Source organism: Rhyacophila brunnea, unplaced genomic scaffold (assembly GCF_057557595.1).
Source record: "Rhyacophila brunnea isolate RB1 unplaced genomic scaffold, BYU_Rbru_1.0 scaffold_23, whole genome shotgun sequence".
Classification (NCBI taxonomy): Eukaryota; Metazoa; Arthropoda; class Insecta; order Trichoptera; family Rhyacophilidae; genus Rhyacophila; species Rhyacophila brunnea.
This window is the reverse complement of record NW_028232893.1, coordinates 1452848-1474155: the sequence shown is the minus strand read 5'-3', so window position 1 is coordinate 1474155 and position 21308 is coordinate 1452848. Positions and strand designations below refer to the sequence as shown.

At 34.1% G+C, this 21308-nt stretch overlaps 1 protein-coding gene and 1 long non-coding RNA gene across 2 annotated transcripts in view; both read left to right on the top strand.

Annotated features, from left to right (window-relative positions):
* Positions 1-4463, top strand: part of Osbp (oxysterol binding protein) — a 128711-nt gene extending 124248 nt beyond the window's left edge. Inside the window, exons 14-15 of the mRNA XM_085950220.1 lie at positions 306-438; positions 1054-4463. Of these exons, the coding sequence (XP_085806346.1) occupies positions 306-438; positions 1054-1275 (355 nt within the window). The 3' untranslated portion in view covers positions 1276-4463. The remainder of the gene's footprint in view (positions 1-305; positions 439-1053) is intronic.
* A 2600-nt stretch (positions 4464-7063) lies between these two features.
* On the top strand, positions 7064-12169 carry LOC147069326 (uncharacterized). Its single transcript, XR_015071146.1, has 2 exons — positions 7064-9827; positions 9879-12169. It is a non-coding gene; the product is annotated as an uncharacterized LOC147069326 (long non-coding RNA).
* Positions 12170-21308: the final 9139 nt, after the last annotated feature.

Below are 21308 nucleotides of genomic sequence, written 5' to 3'. Positions count from 1 at the left end.
CATTTTTATTTGCCGATAAAACTTTTATTGCAATAGATATTATCAAAATAAATTTCGGCATTTGTTTTTACATATTATATTACTATATTAGCATGCTATTTAAATGTGGTAATTAATTAGTAATTATCTAGTCAGCAGTCAATATGTTAATTAATTTTTCGGTTTAAGTTTTAAACATTTTTTTCGTTTGCTTTTGGAAACCATAGACAATTATATAAACTGTGAAATTGCATGTTGAATATGTGCGTATTTTGTGTTATAGTTTACCAGTATATATGTGATATACTGTGATGGATTTGTTTCAGATATTACGGTTTCACGGTTTTGGCTGCGCAGCTGAACGAGCCGGAAGAAGGCGTGGCCCCCACCGACACCCGACTCCGGCCCGACCAGAGGCTCATGGAGGAGGGCAAGTGGAATGAGGCCAACGAAGAAAAGGTAACAATCAGGCTATATTAGCGTTCTGAACTTTTACTATTACAGGACAGAAAAATGGGATGCTGACACCGATGGTTACAGCCGTAGCAGTACAATAATTGCTAAACTTGTACAATTGCGGGTATACGCCGATGATATCAATATCATTGCCGTGTCAGAATTGTCACTGAAGACGGCATTCACAGCATTGGGGGCCCTCGGCCATAAGAATGGGCCTACAGATAAACAAGGCTAAAATAAAATATATTATGCGTCTTTTTCACATCACAAGAAACACGCTTTAAGTGGACATCGTCGGTGGATCATTATAAACAAAATGTCAAACTGACAGCATCGATACGGGTACGCTGTGTGTAGTCGTATGCGGAAGTTTACGCTGTCAAGCCAATCTGTCAATTGAATTGTCAAGTTGGATTCGGCTATAATATATATTTTTGAATACACCCAGGGTTCGACTGAAATATTCAAAATAACATTTCTCGATTCGGCCAGATTGTTGGTTTGCGTCGACAATGGGGGGAGAGACATCATTGAATGGATGACTTCTTTAGGAGTGTTATAGTTTATTGTAACAATGGATAGATTTTAATTCGCATTTATTTTTTCTGTGTCCAGTTACGCTTAGAAGAAAAGCAGCGCTCCAAGCGTAGGCAGCGCGAGGCCATCGCCGAGGAGCTGGCGGCTCGGCGCGAATCACCACAGAACTCGGAGCAACCGGTGTGGTTCACTCGGCAGCACGCTCCGGCTGGCACGGACTCCACCACACACGTCTACAACGGAGACTATTGGCAGTGCAAACAGAACCAGGATTGGGCACGGTGCCCTGACATCTACTAGAATTACGGATTCCCAACCTTTCGTCGCGACCTCCTTTTATAAGTGACCTGCGACTCTACACCGCAGTATATGCATAGAAAAGCATTTCAATAGGGCGAAGAAAACAAGTTAATAAATAATCATCAATCGTCATCAAGTGGGCTGTCTATCATCTCTCTCAATTTTATTCACTTTGCTAGTCTGTGTTTGTTTACTGTCAAATATTACACCTGTTTTCACGAGGTTTGCTTGTACTTTTAAATTAGCAAACATTGCATTTGGTTTCATTTTGCTTGACTCCTTTTACCTTTTCCACCGGTAACTGATGGTTTTTGTGGATACACTTGTTTGTTGCACTTGGAAACTGAATATTTCCATGTTTCAACCGAATTCTCTGATATTCAGACGACTGAGTTGATCGAGTATCAATTTCCCGTGTGTGCAATAAAATTGAAATTCACTTCTAAGAATTCGATGGCCTGTTACGGAGATGACAAGACACCGATTGAAAATGAATTTGACGTCATAGTCGATATTTTGTTGGCGACCCCCTAAAAAACGGTGTGCGACCCGAGGGTTGGGAATTTATTATTACTCACGACAGACGGAGACGGTAGCTGGTGATCCACGGCCGCAAATCAGACTATTTCAGTCATTCCGAACTAACAAGTGAATAGGGCAGTGAAGTATGCACGTATTCCTGGACAATCCTGTCAATAAACATGACCGTAGGATATAAAAATGTTATAAATGACGTGGAGAGGGTTGAACGAATACAAGTGCGCAGGTGACCATAATGATTAAATCAACGTCAAACGTGTTAATTCTACATAGCAGTTTTCAACATTCTGTAAATGACGTGAAAGCATTCAAATATGTAACATGCGTTGATATCAAAATAATAATATTTGAAAAATGCTTATATTATCGGTCCCTATTAAAAAAGTCGGATCTGAAATTTTGTCATTTTCGGATTATTACGTAAAAGTTATTTAAACACTTTAAACATTTATACCACAATCACAGTTTTTTTTGTTTGTTTGAAAAATTTCGAGATACTCAAGTTAAAAATGACGAATCTACCGAGAGTGTCCGAATAACAATGTCGGTTCTTACCAACCGACATTGTTGGCTGGGCGTGGGTGACAAGATGCGTCGGATCTGACAGTTGCTGCTATGTTCACCGGACAGACGGATGTTTTTATAAACGTTTAGAAAAGTTTCTATAACCCGTATTTTTAATCATTATGGCAAGCAATAGGTCACAAAGGATATTTGATGAAACATCTTTGATTGCTCGTACTGAAAAATAGCATTTTGTAGATCCGACTTTTTTAATAGGGACCGACGATATGTATCATTCATACAGGGTGGTTATATAATATGAAGCGCTTAGTTTCAAATCCCCCTAAAACAGTTTTTGAAAATTTTTGAGTTAGATAATATGTATTTAGACGGACATTTTGGTTACCACCTACATGGTGGCCAAAGATTGAAGTTTAAAAAACGCCAAAAACCATCAATACGTATGATCAAAAATTAGGGTAAATTTCAAAACCCCCTAAAATGGTTGGTGTGCTTTTCAAATTCCCCTAAAATGGATTAGCCAAAATACTCTTTATGATTTACAAATTAAATAATAAATACATAAAGTTCACTGAATTAATAGATGAGGTTTTCTGATTTTTATCAAAACTACCTAAAATAGTTTTTCTCATTTTTCTCAGAACTACCTAAAACTGTTTTAAGGGGTTTTGAAACTAGGCGCTTCATATTTGAATCCATGTTATTTGCATAAATAAGTATGTGCTGATGCGAAAACTGCTCGAAACTAATTATTAATTGTATGTCATTTATACTCATTTAATCCTCAGCACCTCAATTATTATAAACAAGGCAAAATGGAAAGTCATTTTGATGATGGCTCTTCACCTTCCTATATATTAATTGTCTAATTTATTTCTTAATTAAATTTTCAATTAATTTTTCGATTAATATTTTGATTAATTTTTTGATTAAACTTGTTCAATGTCACTTTATGTCCTGTACTAATTATTTACGATGATAGATTGAGCCGAAAATAATTAAAACGTGGCACAGAAAATAATATTCATGCGGTATTTATTATATTTGGGTGAATACGGTATTTTAAGGAATCTAATTATCGGCTGATATGCGTTGAGAGAGAAAGTCAATTGAGATAGAAGCGATCGGAGAGAAGTGTTACCTATGAGTTTTCCTCCGTAATTAATTATCGGGGGAGAGGTGTTTTGACGATGAGTCGGATAAGAAAATTTGTTAGTTAAATGTAATATTATTGAAGGAATTGTATATAAGGTGTATCGGGTATATAATGTGACGACACTTTTACGCAGGCGCAGGACGTTTCGTTTGACGCGCTCGACGTTGTGATATCGAGTGGATTGACTAATGACAGAAGGATCATTTACATATTATATAATTAAACATATATATTTGGCTTGTGACATACTCCAATGGATGAATAATTAATAGATAGTTTCGCCGATATATGGCTAGCGTAATATTACAGTTAAAATTACGGCAATTTAACCGAAATCATTTCTTCTTCTTTCACGTTTGGAGTAGTACAGCGTTTCTCAATTTATATAACGTAACTGTGTCCTTTAGATATTTTTTTATAGCACTCAAATAAAATACCTAATAAAAATACCTCTACGAAAATTAGAGTGATTAACATACTTTATTTAATTTTGTGAATATGGCAACACAATTGTATCATTACAGTAACGATTTAAAATTAAATGTGAAGATTTGGGTGATCATCACTTTGATACAGATCAGTATTTGCTTTCATGGGCATCAAGTTCTCGTTAGAATATTTAAAACGCAGCAAAAGTTGTTGACGTATTTACACACTATTGGTGCCAGTAAATCCATGAATGTGTACAGGCGCTTTAAGTCATATTGTACAAAAATTAGTGATCCTCAATTTTATGTTACTAGGGAGACGCTTCAGTAGTAATTTAAAAATCACTCGCTTCTTCGAGTTACGTACGTTACGCCGTACCGTCTTTCTAACTGAGCAGAAGAAATGATTTTGGTCCGATGGATAGACGCATTCTGACCGCGCGTGTGCGGGATGTAATTTTTTTATAATAGATTTGTACAAATCGAAATTTTTTTTAAATCCTAGCGTGCAATAAGTGAATTTTTTTTTTTTTAATACTACATAACGAGGGTATACTGACAGAAAGCATTAAGTCATTAAAACAAGTTCTGAGATAATCGCATTAATAGCTTAATTTTTTTTTCAAAGCTTTCTCCCACGTAGAATGTTTTATGTTTTATATATTTTTTTTCTACATTATAAAGAATAACCTTTTTGGCATACAAAACATAAGATTTGATGTTGATAAGTTGTATGGATATTTTTTTAAAAATGTAAATGTAAGTGACCGCTGACATAATGCATTCTGTCAGTAACTATTTGCTAACTTTGACATATTATTAGATAAATGACAATGCATTATTGTTATATTTATTTATGTTAATGATTAGATTGGTACATAATAATACAAATAAAAATAATATTTTTAGTGAAAATAACATTATTTATTTCAAATTAGAGAAATATAGAAAAAATACAATGAAAATAATAATAAATCACAATAATTTTTAAACAGATTTTTTTTAGAATTAAATTATTTACCGTAAACTACAATAACATTTCTCTGAAGGGTATGCAGATTGGATAGTATGCTACATATTACGACTAGCCTTAATTCTGATTGACATTCTTTGCACCTTGCACTTGCACATTGCACTTATTTATGAAAACAATTAGATTAGTATCAGTATTAATATTAAAAAAAAGAATGTTCATTATTATTTGTCGTTTTTGGCATCGGAATCATTTATATCGGGCTCCGGAAGTAAGTCTGGATGGCTGTTATTCTCGGCAGATAATTGTTGAAACCACCAATGAAAAATGTCCAGTATTACACTTTTTTCACACAAATCCTTTTTTTTTGCACAACTTATTTTTAATGGATTTTTATATTAGAATTGTGGAATGTTTTCGATTTCTACAAAACAAATTTGGTTGATACGCGAAGCATTTCTAATTTTTAAAACGTTTATTGTTTCGTACACATCACTAAAATTATATTTATATTGAATGGTAAATGGTTTTTCCTTTTCATATTTAAGACATTTCATTTTTAGCCAATTTACGCCAAGTTTTTATTTTTTATTAACTGATTCGACAAAAATTTGAGGTCATAAAAGTCAGTATATTTTAGCTCGCTTGCTTCGTATGGTTTCTTTTTCGAAATGAAACGAGACATTTAAAAATCATTTAGTCATTGGCACAATAAATCGACGCAAACTTTTGCCTGTTTTCTATGGCACTATGCATAGAATCGCATTCCATAGATTCAAGAAAAGAGCAGATACTTGCAAATTTCTATTATGGCCTCCGCATGTATCGGAGAAGAAAGATATTTCAGTTACACTCGATGGAAGCTGCTTGAGATACCACATGAGACAACTTCCTATTTCGCAACTCCCTCGTTTTCCATTTATTTCGGTCCAAGCCAAACAAAATCCTTTATTCGGCTTTGGACCTTCGTAAATAGTTAAGTTAAACATATTTAATTTTCTTTTATAATAGAGCAGTGAAACCTCTGTGGATAGTATATGTAACACACTCTGAAGATAGTATGTTACAGTCATGAATAAGGACTCATTATTAGACATATCCTTATCTTTTTCTTTTTCAGAATGACATTCATTTTTCCTTTTCAAATGACTCTGAAAATCCTCTTCCATTATGATGTTGTCTTCGGGGCAACTTACTTTGTATTTATTACAAAATGTGCACTGGTCCTTTTTTGGTTTGAAAAACGATAAATTATAATTTTTGCAGAACACTCTATGATAGGTTATCTGTGTCAATAGTCTTTACACAGGCTATACATTTTGCAAATTGTTAATTTACTGTCTAAATATTACCTTATATATATATGTCCTTTCTCGTGTAGTGACTCCATAAACGGGAAGGATTCTATGTGAGACTTTATATGGATTAAATTCTCATTGCTTGTTTTGTGAATAGGGGGATGTTTACCTCTACGATCGTGTAACGTAAACTGTACTTCCACGTCTTCTTGTTCTTTAAATGCGTGAATTACTGATCTATTTGTAATGTGTAAAGTACTCTAAAAAAATATTTCAGACTCTGACTTTTTGTCCACTCTTGAAAAAGAAATAACTCTTTAGTTTTGTCTGGATTTCCTTTTTTCATTCCTTGGTTTTCTATCAACGGGAATTTCAATCTCAACATTTTTTAGAATGTAATCTTTTTTGCGATCATAAGAACAACTCCAACACATCTTTAATATATTATGTTTAGCTCTTTGAGACGAAGCCATTCTAATAAATTCTTCAAATGGTTCAATGTATTGTTTCACTAATCACTAAAGACAGATGAATTAAAATTGCAAAGGTATGGCCTATGCCCTATGGTGACATCTATTGACAAAATTTGTACTGACAGAATGCATTATGTCACACTTAATGCATATGCCATATTACAAGTCCTGTATTTTGTACACACAAAACGCATTATAGGTCATATAATGCTTTCTGTCAGTATAAAAAAATAACAATATGACTTAATGCAGTTTCTATTTTCTTACCAGTATATCCTATGACTAAGTGCGTTTTACCAGAACGTAGAGCGTAAAATTCTAAGAATTTTGGCATTTAAAACAGAAAAACAGCAAAAACTCACTTAATGCGTTCTGCAAGTATACCCTCGATAATATAATAATTATTAAAAGAAATTATGTAAAATAATGCAACACTATTTTGGTGCTTCGAATGAAAACTTTCCAAAAAAAAGAAAACGCAATAACCCTCGTCGAGAATTGCCTAAACAATATTATTATTACATATTATGAAAGTACGATTTTTTTTCTTTTTTTTTTACTGACAAATTTATTGTATTTTTTTTTTTTAGTTTAACATAATATATTATATTTACAAAGACTAAGAGATTTTTTTTAACTATTGATCGGTTGAATCAGTATTCCTTACTTAGGTTAGGTTATGTATACAGCATTCTTATTTAAAATCAACAGTGAGTCGTTATAGGCGGCAGGTATATCTATGGTAACCATAAATAATTTTTCACTCTCCTTCGGTGTATGCATACCTAACGTTTAACGAATATAAGAGGATAACGTAATATGAAATTGTCATCCATAGGCGTCCATGTTTTTATTGTTTACAACAATTTACCATGACAACACGTAGTAGCTTGTTGATAAGGTAGTGACTGTCAAAGATTAAAAATGAGATTGGCTAATTCTCGTTAGATAATAAAAGAAGATTATTAATTCCAACTTTTAAATATTGTCCGTTGAACTTGTTGAGGTTTTATGACAGGTCATACGCGATGACGCCCACCTGATCGTGAAATGTCATTTTGAATTATTTGTCTTTGGCAAAATATAATAATTTGGATTCAGTGAACGATCCAGGCACATAAAATATCATAGAGAGTTATCATATTATTAACAGACTTTTTTATGAGGAATGGTTGTTAGCCATTTGCCCAATTCTTTGGGTCCTTGAATTAGACTTTCTAAAAACTCTGTTGTTAAATATTTAAATGTGACATGATGATTTTAGATGACAATTTTTACAGTTAATCCGTGGCCAGGTTAAATTGAGAGTAAACTGTTTGTAACCATGGAAATTAATGTTTCCGTTAATCCTCTTATATTCGTTAATCGTAACTCAATTATTATTACAAATATTGACGTATGTTTTAAGCATAAATCCCACAGTGTACAAACAGGGTATCTAATTCCTTGATTTATAGGAATCAATTTAGAGCGAATTATCATCGACATAATTAGAAACAAAACCATGCAAGTCAAGCCTTTCAAGTTACCTAATTATATACTAAATGATATTGCTCTTTAAAAAACTGAGTTTTATTTTTAAATAAGAAATGCATTTATATATCATGCAACGTTTTCTGGAAAATTAAACAATTGACATAAATGTTTTATCTCTTCTTAAATACTCTATTCCGGCAAAGTTACGGGACGCTGGTATGACCCGGTAAGGTGCAAGAAAGATTCTTAGATGTGTCATGTAGTATCCATATGTTTCAACTAAGAGAAACATTAGGCCATATTTTGGTTGTTTTATTTTTTAAGGCCTGTATGCTTTGCTTACAGAGAGTGCACACTAGTAATAAAATGCCTTCAATTGTGGTAAAAATGTCGGAATTCGGTAGGCTTGAGGCATCTGTAGCACATGGCCTGGCCTAGCCCGGTCCATTGTCACTTCTTCACTTACAATGTGAATAGACGGTGCATGGTCCGTTCTTTCAGTCATATCACTGCATACCCAGTTTCCACCGCAAGTATCTGTTCTCGAAGTTAGTGTACGGTTATTAAGAGCCTTGGTGCCGTGACGCACAGCAACAGAATGCAACCGTTGTATTTCGTTTTAACCGAGTAATGTTGCTCCTAGCCATTTACATCCATTTAGTGAGCTCTCTTCGCAAACTGCTGTCTTATGATATGCACAATAAATCAATCCGAATCAACATACCAGATGAAATTGTGCAGTCAATTATCATCTCTAGAATGCTTTCAATTGTCAATTCGGATAATGTCATCTGTTTTTCTGGTTCGTGTGTCCCTGTACTGGCTCGGTTATAAATGTCTTTGTCAATTGTCGTTAATAACTTAATAATATGTCGCTTGGTCTATAAATGCACGTCAAATATGTCGATGATATTTTAAACACGGATTTATTATTATTTGTAGTTACACTATACATTTAATTCTATTAGACAACCCTTCATAGTTTTATTTGCCTATCTTCGAAACAGTTCAACGTTATCATTTCGTGGCAGCAATTCATTTTGTACTACATAGTCAAACGCCGACTTTAATGGCATATTTAGTCCGAATACACTTTAGACTTGTGTCGAATCACCCTTATGGGTACGTGCGAGTTTTATTTCTTTTTAATTTAATTTTAATACATATTACATTAATACAAAAATACCCAACGGGTTTGTAATTATTTGTATCATGGGTATTTCTTGAAAAATTTCACCATCGTTTAAGTTTGATGATATTACTTCGGCCCGTTGTCGATTACCACAGCTAGATGGCTGTAGTGTGAATATTTCAGGGACAATTCAGACATGGGGATGCGGAGGTATCGCACTGCCATTAATCTGCGCTGCAAACTTATCTCCTATATCCGAATTATCCCAGAAATGTTCACCTAGACTGCTTCTTTCACGAATTTGTGGCATGTGGAATGACACAATTTGTGGTTGCGTCTAGCTGTCGTAATAGGCGGCAGGTCATATAGGGGTCAAAAATTAATAATTTGTGGTATCTTTGTGAGTTAAGACTGAATAATCTGTAAACTTTCTAAACAACACATCTCAAATACGAAAATATGCTTTGATTCTCAATTTTTAAACGATGACGTTTACAATATTATACCTTGTTTACACGCATGCATGGATTTACTGTGCACAGTAAGAAAATGTATGGGGAATCATTATTATCCTGCAAGATTGCGTGCATGAATCAAAAAAGTTTGGAAGCTTCTGAATTGTTCTGATTTTTTTATGCGCAAGAAAGATCTGCGCCTGCGCAGTAGAACCATAATGGCGACCCTGCCGGTAAAAAACGAACTACTCATTTTCAGGTTAACCGATTTTCAATACATCCTGTCAAAATAGTACTGTAAAATGACAACATCGCGTCTCGCTTACTCTTGAAGAAAGAGTTTAGAGAGACAGTCAGCACTTTTACGCCTAAACAGTTATTGTCACGATATTTTAAAATAAGCACTATTGCCGACTGTAAATCCATGAACGTGTACATGCGCTATTACTCTTTTATGAGATGTATGTAGTATGAGAAAAGACAGCATCGTAATTACATGTATATTTTTTTTCTATAGTCTGCAAATTATCCAGGCTTAGATCTCAAAGATACCCAAATATTTCATTTTTTTTGATGATTATACGGTAAGTGGGGGGACCCTTGATTCGCGGGTGTGGCTGTAAGGAAACTGCTGTGAATGACACATTTTGACCTGTACATACTTCAATTCGAATGTAGCCTCCGTAGACGTAGAAATTTTAAATGTGCCATGATGCTCCATTATTATTCCAACGATTCCCGCTTATTTGAACAGCAATTTCCTTGTAGACATTTCTATAGTGAATTAACGATGTATTTTGTAACACACTTCGTAATGGAGCGACATTGTAATCTTTGTGAGGATTGGTTAATTATTCCGAACCAAACCAAATCGAGTGATATAATATGTAACACTGTTGAAAAGAATTTGGTGACGTCTGAAATGAGATATCTATTTCCAAATAGCAAATTTTTGCTGTGTGGACAGTCCAAACTATATTTAATTTGATAGCAGTGTTTATAGGTGTCGACATCTTGTGTTTAAACAAATGTTTATGTCTGTACCTGTAAAAGAGGCAATTGTATAATTTTTTTGCGGGCAGATGTATCTACTGGCATTTAGAAAATACAATATATAGATGTCATCGGATAATTTTCAACAGTGTTACATTTTGGATTGCGTTATGTATTAAAATATCAAGCGTTATATTAAAAATAAGTGAGTTATTTATATCACTTGCTATATTAGCTACTTTTTTTTTGTTTTAGTATGTATATCATTAAGTTTTTTGGATTTTGACGGGTTTTGGAAGCTATAAATCAATATAATTTGTGGGGTACTGCCAAAAGTTAGTAACTCTCGAATTCATGTTATAGAGTTAATGCAATTTGATGTTTGACATGCCCTCTAAAATCAGGCAAAATGTTCTTTATGTGCATGTTCTATACATCGGATGACCTTGATTTTTTTTCTAGCATGCATATTTATATATAAACATAATCCGTTGTTAACTCGTGATACCCAAATTATCGACTTACCAACATTTGGCAGCAACATTACTGCCAAAAGTCGGTAAGTCTCGAAATCATGTTATGGAGTAAATGCAATTTGAAGTTCGACATGCCCTCTAAACATAATGATAATAATTCTTTGTGCTTTATGTGCATGTTCTGTATATCGGATTACCTTGATTTTTGTTTCTAGCATACATATTTACCTATATCTAGACACATAATTCGCTGTTAACTCAAAATACCTAAATTATCGACTTACCAACTTTTGGCAGCAACTCCACAAATTATATTTTGTGAAATTGCATAATGTACAGTAAAACCCCGTTTATACGAAATTCGTCGTAAATCGAAATATTCGCTAAAATTCATCAAATCTATTTATACCGATTTCCACTAATTTGATGAATGAACCATAATAGTCGCCACTGATATTAATCAGAATGAAATTCAATCGGAAACGGAACCCATGTTCATGTTTCAAGTTTTTGCCATAGATTTTGAATTAACTATAATTGTTTTTAACTACATAACTACAAAACATAATTTTTTTAAGCTTATTCTGTCAGTTATGTGTTAAGTCTCGCTTAATGTATAGATACATAACACTGTCCAATATTCAATATCAGAGTTGTTAACCTACAGATAGACATGAGTCGAACGGCGTAACATAACATTCGATGCCAAGTTTTTAATTTGACGTTACGTTCACCTTCGGTTCATGTCGATCGGTATTTTTAAGCAGCAGTGTAGTGAACCATCTTTACCGGGAGTAATATTGTTTTAATTTGTAAGATGGACGATGTTAGATGAATATAAATTATTGTAAATTGTATTATTTTTTCCTCGGAATGAGAGGGGCGGGGAATGAGGCCTTATGTACTAAATGGTATTTGTAAACTGATTTTTTTTGCATAATAAAATATAATAAGTGTTTCGTTCAAGGATTTTGGTGTTTTTTTTCCCCCTTTTTTTTTCCTGACCATGTCCGATCCTAATATGATCATATGGGCCTCCACAGAGTAGAGGTTTGTATTAGCAGATTTTGTTTTTTACGAGAAATGGATGTCAGCCATTTGCTCAACCTATTAGGTCCATACCCTGACTCATACACAAATTGAAAAACAATTTGTGTACTTGCCAGACCCAGGATTTGAACCTGGGACCCACGGCGTGATAGTCCAACGCTTAAGCCGCGCGGCCACCATGGGTGGGGTTTTTTTCCCCTACTGTTTCGGACTTGGATTTCGCCTTTCAGCATCTTCAGGCACTGTGTACACTCACCGAAAAGCAAATAAACACTGACTCAGAAACACATACTCTGTGTTTATTTGGCTTTTGGTGAGTGTACAGTGCCTGAAGATTGAAGATATGAACAATGACCCTCCATCACGTTGTTGTTCTTAATTTTAGGCACGATTCCAGGTTCTCATCAATAAGACGACTTCTCAATTTTCTTTTGATAAGGTTCATGCTTGAAAAAGATTGTTCGCATGAATATGTAGAACCGGAAAGGGAAAGAACAGCAAACGCTAGTTTTTCCAACTGATCAAATGAGTCAGGAATACTATTCCAGGTATTAAAAATTATCATGTCTTCCTTCTCCAGGTCTTTCAAGGCAGACCTAGTTCTTTAAACCACGTTCATATTTGTTTTTCTCCAATATGTCCATATCAGCACAGAGACGTTCAAATTTAGAGTTCCATAATTCTTTATTTTTTAAATCCAGCAATTGCATTTTCAAAGTTGCCAATGTCAACATTAAAGAGATAAAAAAATAATTTTGTCACCAGCAATAAGAGGTTTTTTTTAAATAAATACTAACGTCGCTTTGCTGTTTCTGAATTCCTAAGCTTCCCTCATATTTAAAATTGTTGTTTTGAAATAGCAAAATAAATGTCAATATCAGAATTATTTTCTTGGCGATATTTCAGCAGGCTTCGAAAGTGAATCGAAGATTCTCTTTCGAAATCTTGAGCAAAAAGTAATAATTTGTTTTCGAATGAAATAACTTCTTTTAACATCGAAAAAATGGTGTTTTCTTCCCCCTGCAGTTTACGATTAAGCTGATTTAGATGAGACGTAACGTCTACCATGAAATAAAATTTTTGGGTCAACTGATTGTCCGTTATTTCTGGATAGTGAACACCCTTCTCAAAGAGAAATGCTTTAATTTCTGTTTATAAGGAAGCGAAACGTTTTAAAACGTTTCCTCTTGATAACCAAAGTACCTACCTTGTTACGAAGCAGAAGATCTGTGTACTCACTCTCCATTTCAACTGAAAAATCTTTAAATTGGTGATGATTAAGAGCTTTAGATATAATGAAGTTGATAATCTTAATCACAAATTCCATAATTTTGCAAATTTCTTCTGGAAATGTCTGCACACAAAGCACTTCTTGACGAATGATGCAATGGTAAGCAAGTGTCTCGTGATTATTTTTTTCTTTCAAAATAGTAAACCCTTTTCTTACGCCGATCATACTTTCCGCCCTGTCTGTTGAAATTGACACAATTTTATCGAGTGGAATATGATGTTTTTCCATGCACTCAATTACAGCATTTGCAATATCCTCTACACGTGTTTCACCTTTGAGTGGCAAAAATCCTAAAAGTTCTTCTTTAGGACCTGAAGATGAAATAAATTGTACAAATTTGTATTTGTACATTTATGTTTGAAGACTTGTCAACTGCTATTGATAAAGCTGAAACCAATTTAAAATCTTCGACCTGCTGGTTGGTTATATTCGAAGACATTTTGACTGTTCTATCTTTCACTGTTTTAGCCCGTACATGGTCATTTGTGGCAGTCACACTCAAGGGGCCAAAGAGCCACATGCGGCTCGCGAGCCGCGGTTTGCTGACCACTGGGCTAGGTCAAAAAGACTCAAGACTTAAGTGAAACGGCTAATAATTCAAAGACACAACGAAATTTTGGACTCGCTGGCATTCGGAGAGCGAATGTCAAGGTGTCAATACGTCAATTTGTTTCATGATGGTAACGGGGATATTAATTCTTAAATCGTGTAAAGATGACTAAAAACGTTACCCATTTACATGAAAAAGAAAACATGTCAATGAATATATTATTATTGTTACTAATAGAACAATAAACAAAACATTAAATGGACGCATGTTGGATTTATATGACAAATTATATTGCGTTCGGCATGCGTCATTTGCACCCGCGACCCGCAATCCGCGCATCGCCTAGCCACGATCTTTTTAGACCATGCCTCAACTGAGGTATAGCCTTAAAAATAAACAGTTCCCTATACCACGTTCATGAAATGCGATATGCCGATTTTTTGGATATAAACGCTTTGACAGATGCAGTAATGAAATGTATCTACTGGTAAAAATACAGTCGGAGAGAAAGTTAATTGGTTATTAGTAAAGTATTTTCGGTAAATTAAATTATTCACTTACTAATAGTAAATAGATAATAATATTATAAATCCCAATTGCAATAATGCACATATGAGTTATTTTGTTACAGTTTATCTATGATACTATTTCAATCAATTGTCATTCCTGTAATATTCCCTCCGAGGGATAGATAGGTCATCCACTACTTCAAGACGGCCAAATTGTAAGGGGTAAATAAAGGGAAAGGGTACTCAAAAGTCAAGCCTGGTACAATTATTGAATACAGATACGATCACACCAGCGACTACAAGGAAGGAAGCTTCATCCGATTTGTGCAAAGAAAAAAGATTTGCTGAAACTTTGTTCGAATTGGGCTATACCCATAGATATAGGTAAATCGTTTTACAGTGGCACTATGGGTACGGCAAATGCGGCTTGCAGTTGTAGTGGTATTGTTTGCTACATTGAAACTGGCATTGTCGCAAGCAATTCAATACACGCGCGAATCGCCTATGGTGCCACTGTAGAATGATTTACCTATAACAGACGTATATATATATATAGATTCGTAAGTTCCATACAAGAAGATGCCCCCTATAATTAGCACCATCTATTGGCGTGACTAGAAGTTTTGACTATGACAGAAGCATAGATCCGAACCCAAAAAAATATTTATAATTATAACAATGAAATTGTGACAAAAATGAATAAAAGTCTATATTTCAATTCAGATAGGTACACTTTATTGCAATGATAATAATATTGACAAATTATGAATAACAACATAAATTTATGAGGACATAATTATGTAATACTAATAATAGTAACGCACTCCCTCCATGGAAATTATTTGTCAGCACTTCCTGTCAGATTGATGACTTAATTATTTCATATTGTGTTTCATTATAAATTTTCATCGCTTGCTGTTATTCTCGCAGTCAAACCCCCAACGATCGATAACATATTGATGTAGATTCTGAAACAATAATTTTAAAATGTACTTAATGTCAAAATGTATATGCATATATATACAAAATATAAATATATATGTAAATGACAATGGTCGCCATTTACACTTTTGTAAGAATGCGCAAATATAATATAGACATTTTATATAGGTAGGTACGTAATTTTCTCAAACATAATCTTCTTTATATACCTACCTATTTTTTATGTTTGCCTTGGTAGATTTGCAAACGTGAAAATTAAAATAGGTAGGTACCATCATTATTTCGATGCACAACTGCAAAGAAATTTCAAGGGGCATACAAGTGTATATAGGTACCTATAAACATAATATAATAAAAGTAGACTTACCCATTAACTTATTTTATCAGCTATCGGATTGCAAAACCTTTTTATCAACATGGCTTAAAAACGCCGAACAGCAATATTATTCTGACACTTGACATTATGTCAACTCGAAAAATATTACATGACTGCTTTTGTTTTGAAAATATCATGTAGAATTGACATGAAATTTGAAAAGACTGATCGAAAGCTCGGATGTTGATTGGCTGGACCATGGGTGAGCTCTGATTGGTCATTGAAATTGCCTTGTATCATGCGACTTCGTGTGTGACCATGCTGTCATCTATTCTGAAAACTGAGTATTAGGTGGTCACGTTCGCTGTATGGAACTTTCACCCCCCTGGCTATACCTAACGAGTCCATCTATGGTACAAAAATTTACCTTATTCTGTAAAGTTGGTAATTCTGTTGCAGAACCTTCCGTTTTTGATCCCTCAGGTGAAAAAGTTTTTTAATTTTAACAAGACTTTGTTCCGATTGTTTTTTTTATTAAAAAAAAAGAAAAGGCATTTGACATCTTTTGTGTAAATTTCTCATAAGTGTTACTGAAAAAATATTGTAACTCCACCATAACCATATTTTTTCCCATTATTAAATTATTTTTATAACAAATATCTGTACAGCTCATTAAAATTATCCTATTTTTGTGACTTAAAAGACTAATTTTCTTTTAAAATCGAGATATATCAAATTTACATCACAGTACAAACTAGATGTGAATTGGAAATACTGTGTACTCAAGTATCATGATAGGATAGGATGGAACTACCCATACTCAGTATGTGTAGCCCAATAAACTTGTTCCAAAAAACTTGTGATGATATCATTGCGAGTCACTCGCCAGTTGAACAATAGGTCATAAATTTTGTGTCGCAGCATATTCCCTCATGGTGAGATAACAGGCTTGTTATGACCGCTCAAAACATGTTTAACCCTTTTACTCCCACGGGGCCGATATTTCGGCCCACCATACCTATGCGAAAACTCCATCTGGGCCGATCCATCGGCCGAAAGTTTGGAACCAAATTTACGATTTATTCCAAATTTTTTCCCGTCATATTTCGTTCATGTAGACGAAGCATTATATTCACTGTGTGTTGGGTGGTGACTAACATTTATTTTAGTGTCGGCATTGTTTATAATTATGCCATACCCTAATAACTCACAAGTCATAATTGCTCTGCTGTCGAACTTGAGACCAAAGAGGGTCATAAAAATAATAAAACATTATTTTTATGACACATTTTAAATTCTGATATTTCTTTTAGTTGTTTTATGATTCATATATCACATTACAAAATGAAATTTGTAATTTTTGAACTAACAATGGATGCCACTGTATTTTTGGTAAGATGGTGAAAAAATACATGAATATAAATAATATTATAAATGATTTAGTGCTTTGAGACTTATTTTTTGAAATTACTTCATTCCATATCAGTTAGTCGTCGATACTGTATCGAATTCTCTTGCGATTTCGTGAATTGAATAATATTCTTGAATACCTTGACACTATACGATTTTTTTTGATTACTTTATAAAAATTCTATTTCATAGAGAAATAATAATATGTTTATTTTTTTTTCTGTTACTACATAAGGATAGATTATATTATAAAATTTGATATATCAATTATAAATAAAAAAATGTTGTCACACTTGTTTTGTTGTTCAAACATAGTTTTATCCGTTCATTTCTAAATAAATATTGATACATTATTTTTTTCTTTTGTTTTATTGATGTAAACTATCAATATTATTACTTATTATTGCTTTATACACCATTGAGAACACACAAAAAAAGTTTCAAATTTTTAAAACATGTGTAGAATTAGTTATTTAAAAAAAACTAAATCGACGATTTGTTGTCAAAAAACGCTTGGGAGTTTTCGCATATGCTAGGCTAAATCAGCTGGGAGTAAAAGAGTTAAAATATAAAAAAAAACATTGTTATTCATTTAATGAACAAGAATATTATAACTTAACAGAAAAACAACTCATAAATTTAAAATGTGTTTAAAATTTTATAATAAATGGGACATATTTCACAAAGCTGAGCTCAGAGTATTTTTAGCGATTCTATTGAAGCCGATATTTCAAATACTAATATGGAGTTGGTTTTAGTTGAGTATCAGACTTATGTCGCATACGCACGCCAAACGCTCTATAAAGTATTTTGGAACAAGTTTCGATACCAAGTATTTTTTTTTATACTGGTAGTAAGTATACTTAGTCTTCAAAATCGACCAGTTTTCCCATCTCTAGTCCAAACATTAAAATCGATTTATCTCAGTTTCTAATATTTTGGAGTTATAGTTGGACAATATTATATTATATATTTCTTTCAAACACTACAACAACTGGCCATGTGACTCTAATGACAGTGGTGTAGTAGTAGAATGATCTAATTATTACCGGGAATCGAACCCAGAGCCCCCTGATGAGAGCCAAGTGCCTTATGCACTGAACCACAAGGGTGCGCCTGGATCACTTGACCAAGTTAAGGGATATCACAAAAAACTGTTGTAAACCACTAAAATAAGAATTGTTACGTACAATGACCACAGTCATTGCCGACTGAAGAGGAAAGCCAATACATTTCACGACTGGTCCTACCTTTTCACCCCTCCCGTTCCCTATGGATGACCTGTCATTTTCTATAGAGTGCTCAAACGGACGCGTCTGTCGTGTTCACTTGTCGGAGTATTCTTAGTTGCAGATTATTTTAACGTATCTTGGAGACCTTGGAGTTCATCTGATTTAGTGGTCTTGTGCTATTAATAATTGGAAGTGACGATCAAAGTAAGTAAACTTCTTCTGCGTATAATAATATCAGAATTGACATTTGTCAATGTGACAGTCGATTCTAAACGACAATAACTAATAACTTATTTTATACTCTTCAGTCATTATAGAATACCAAACTCTACTTGTAAGTTTTTTTTATCAATAAATAGTATGGCAGTGGACCACTCGTTGCTTGTGCAAAAAGTTATGCTCAGGCTTTATTAATCTAAAAATGGCGGTGTCACAGTACATTAGGAATGATTATTATTTGGATTACTGAGGTAGGAGAATATATAATGCTGAGCTCTACAGGCTGTACGAAGATTGCAGCGCAGTTCAATCAATTAAGATTGGGAGACTGCGGTGGCTAGGTCATGTGCACCGTATGAATGACAATGAACCGGCAAAGAGAGTGGTGTCCAGCAATCCAATAGGGTGTAGAAGAAGAGGGAGGCCAAAGATTCGCTGGTTGGATGGAGCTGCCAGTGACTGCCGTATTCTGGGGGTACCAAATTGGAAAGCGGCCACACTGGATAGGGACAGGTGGAGGGAGCTGTTGGAGGAGGCCAGGACCCACACCGGGTTGTCGCGCCCCTGATGATGATGACTGAGGAATTATTGGGAAATTTAGAAAACAAATTTGAAAACAATTGGTTTTTTATTAATTCTGAGAATTAATGTCACTCTGTCATAATTCGTAGCCAAAGTGTAAAACAGTAGTATGCAATAGTGTAAATTTAATAACGTTGCATCTAATACTGAATCTTCATGGAAATATTAATACATAAATATTGAAGTAGTTTTTCGACTATTTTTCAATATTTCCTGTAATAATTGACTTCAACATTGTTACGATTCGTGAGTGTAAAATGATAGTATTGTCATAAATTGATTACAAAAAAAATTTGCAGTTACGACTGTTTTACTCTTACTTAGGTTACGATAAAAAATATTATAAATAACAATTATTTAGCAATAAACACTCAATTCCAAAGATATCAAATCCATTATGGCGTTAGGTGGATATTAAAAACATTTTAGCCGGCTCTCGCATCTAAACTAGCCTCGTCTGCCGTACAGCCGTAGATCAAACCTTCCAAGAACGTCGATCCTAAACATACATATTTGGATGCAGCGATCGGCGAGCCGGTATAGGAATGACCAATTCATAGGTGTTTGTATGGGACCTGGCGTCTTTGACTCGGAGCCTGAGAAGCGTGCAACTTGTCGATTGCAACAACAGATTTTATATTAAAACTTAACAGTCGCATTCGACCAATCTGCGGAGCTCCATTTGGCAACGTGTGTTTTGTGAATAACGATGACGTATTCGACACGTTGCAGGCGAGGCGAGTTTTAATGTGAGGGCAGGCTTACTTTTGCAATGAAATGAAGACAGTAATACCAGTTAAAGTTAAGTAACAATTCGTTACAGTATGTTTCGTAATCGTTAATTTTTCAAGAGTATTGTTCCAAATACGGTGGCGTATTTTCAGATTAGATAACAGCCACCAAATTAGTTAACAATATTGGGACAACAGTGTATATTCTGAAGTCATGCTTACTTTGGCCATATTTTCCGCAATGAGAAGTATGATTTATTCCAGCTCATAATGCAGGAAAAGAGAGGGCAACAGAGACGTATGTATAAAGATATTTTCTCGGCTACATAACCTCCGTAAGTGGTTCAACGTCCAAGCCGTCGGTGATCCTATACTACTTGTCCAGGATTGAAAGATGTATTGCAATTTATTTGCCAAGAAGTTACATCAAACTTCACCGATGTGATTTTTATGTCACAGTGTGTCTGTGTCGTGACATTGACAAATTGCCACCATATGAATGAATGAATCAATTTATTTTAGCGGCAGGGTGAAATGTATTATTGACTTGAGGTAGTACACTTGTCTTCAAAGCCATTGGTACGAATTCGAATCATCGCATCTATTCTATACACAAGGCTGGTATCGGCAGCTATCGAGGCTAGTTTATCATATATATGTACTGAGACGGTTAATTATTACAATAAAAAAATGCTATGTTTTAAAAGCACCTCAATTGGCTGTGTTAACTTTTTGAGTGAGATAGACAGTTTTGACAGTTCAGACAGCTAACTTCCAATACATAAATATGATAAACTACCCTTGATAGCCGCCGATAACAGCCTTGTGTATAGAATATATGAGGAGCAAACATTCAAAAAGTGATTTGTCACACATTTTGAAAAATGCCATTTATTGTCAATTCTGATAGTCCATATTTAAATCTATGAAAGGAAACCAGAATCAGTGTTCAAAGAACCTTTTATCCTATAAAAAAATATAATGCCTTGATTTTCATTCAAATAGTGTTTTGCCCACAAGTTTCATGCAAATCGTGTTTTGTCCAAATTTCAAATCAAAAAATGAACCACTTCCGCGAATTTTGGATTATACAAAATACCAGGTTTAAAATTCTTTCCTTAAACAGTTTTATAATAAAAAAACCATTTTGAGTACAATATGTTTTTCTTGATTATCTCAGCTCAACATCTGTGTGACAAATCACGTTTTGAATGTTTGCTCCTCATATGCGCTGGTACAAATTACATGTTGTTTGATCTCGAAGCATGAACTGATT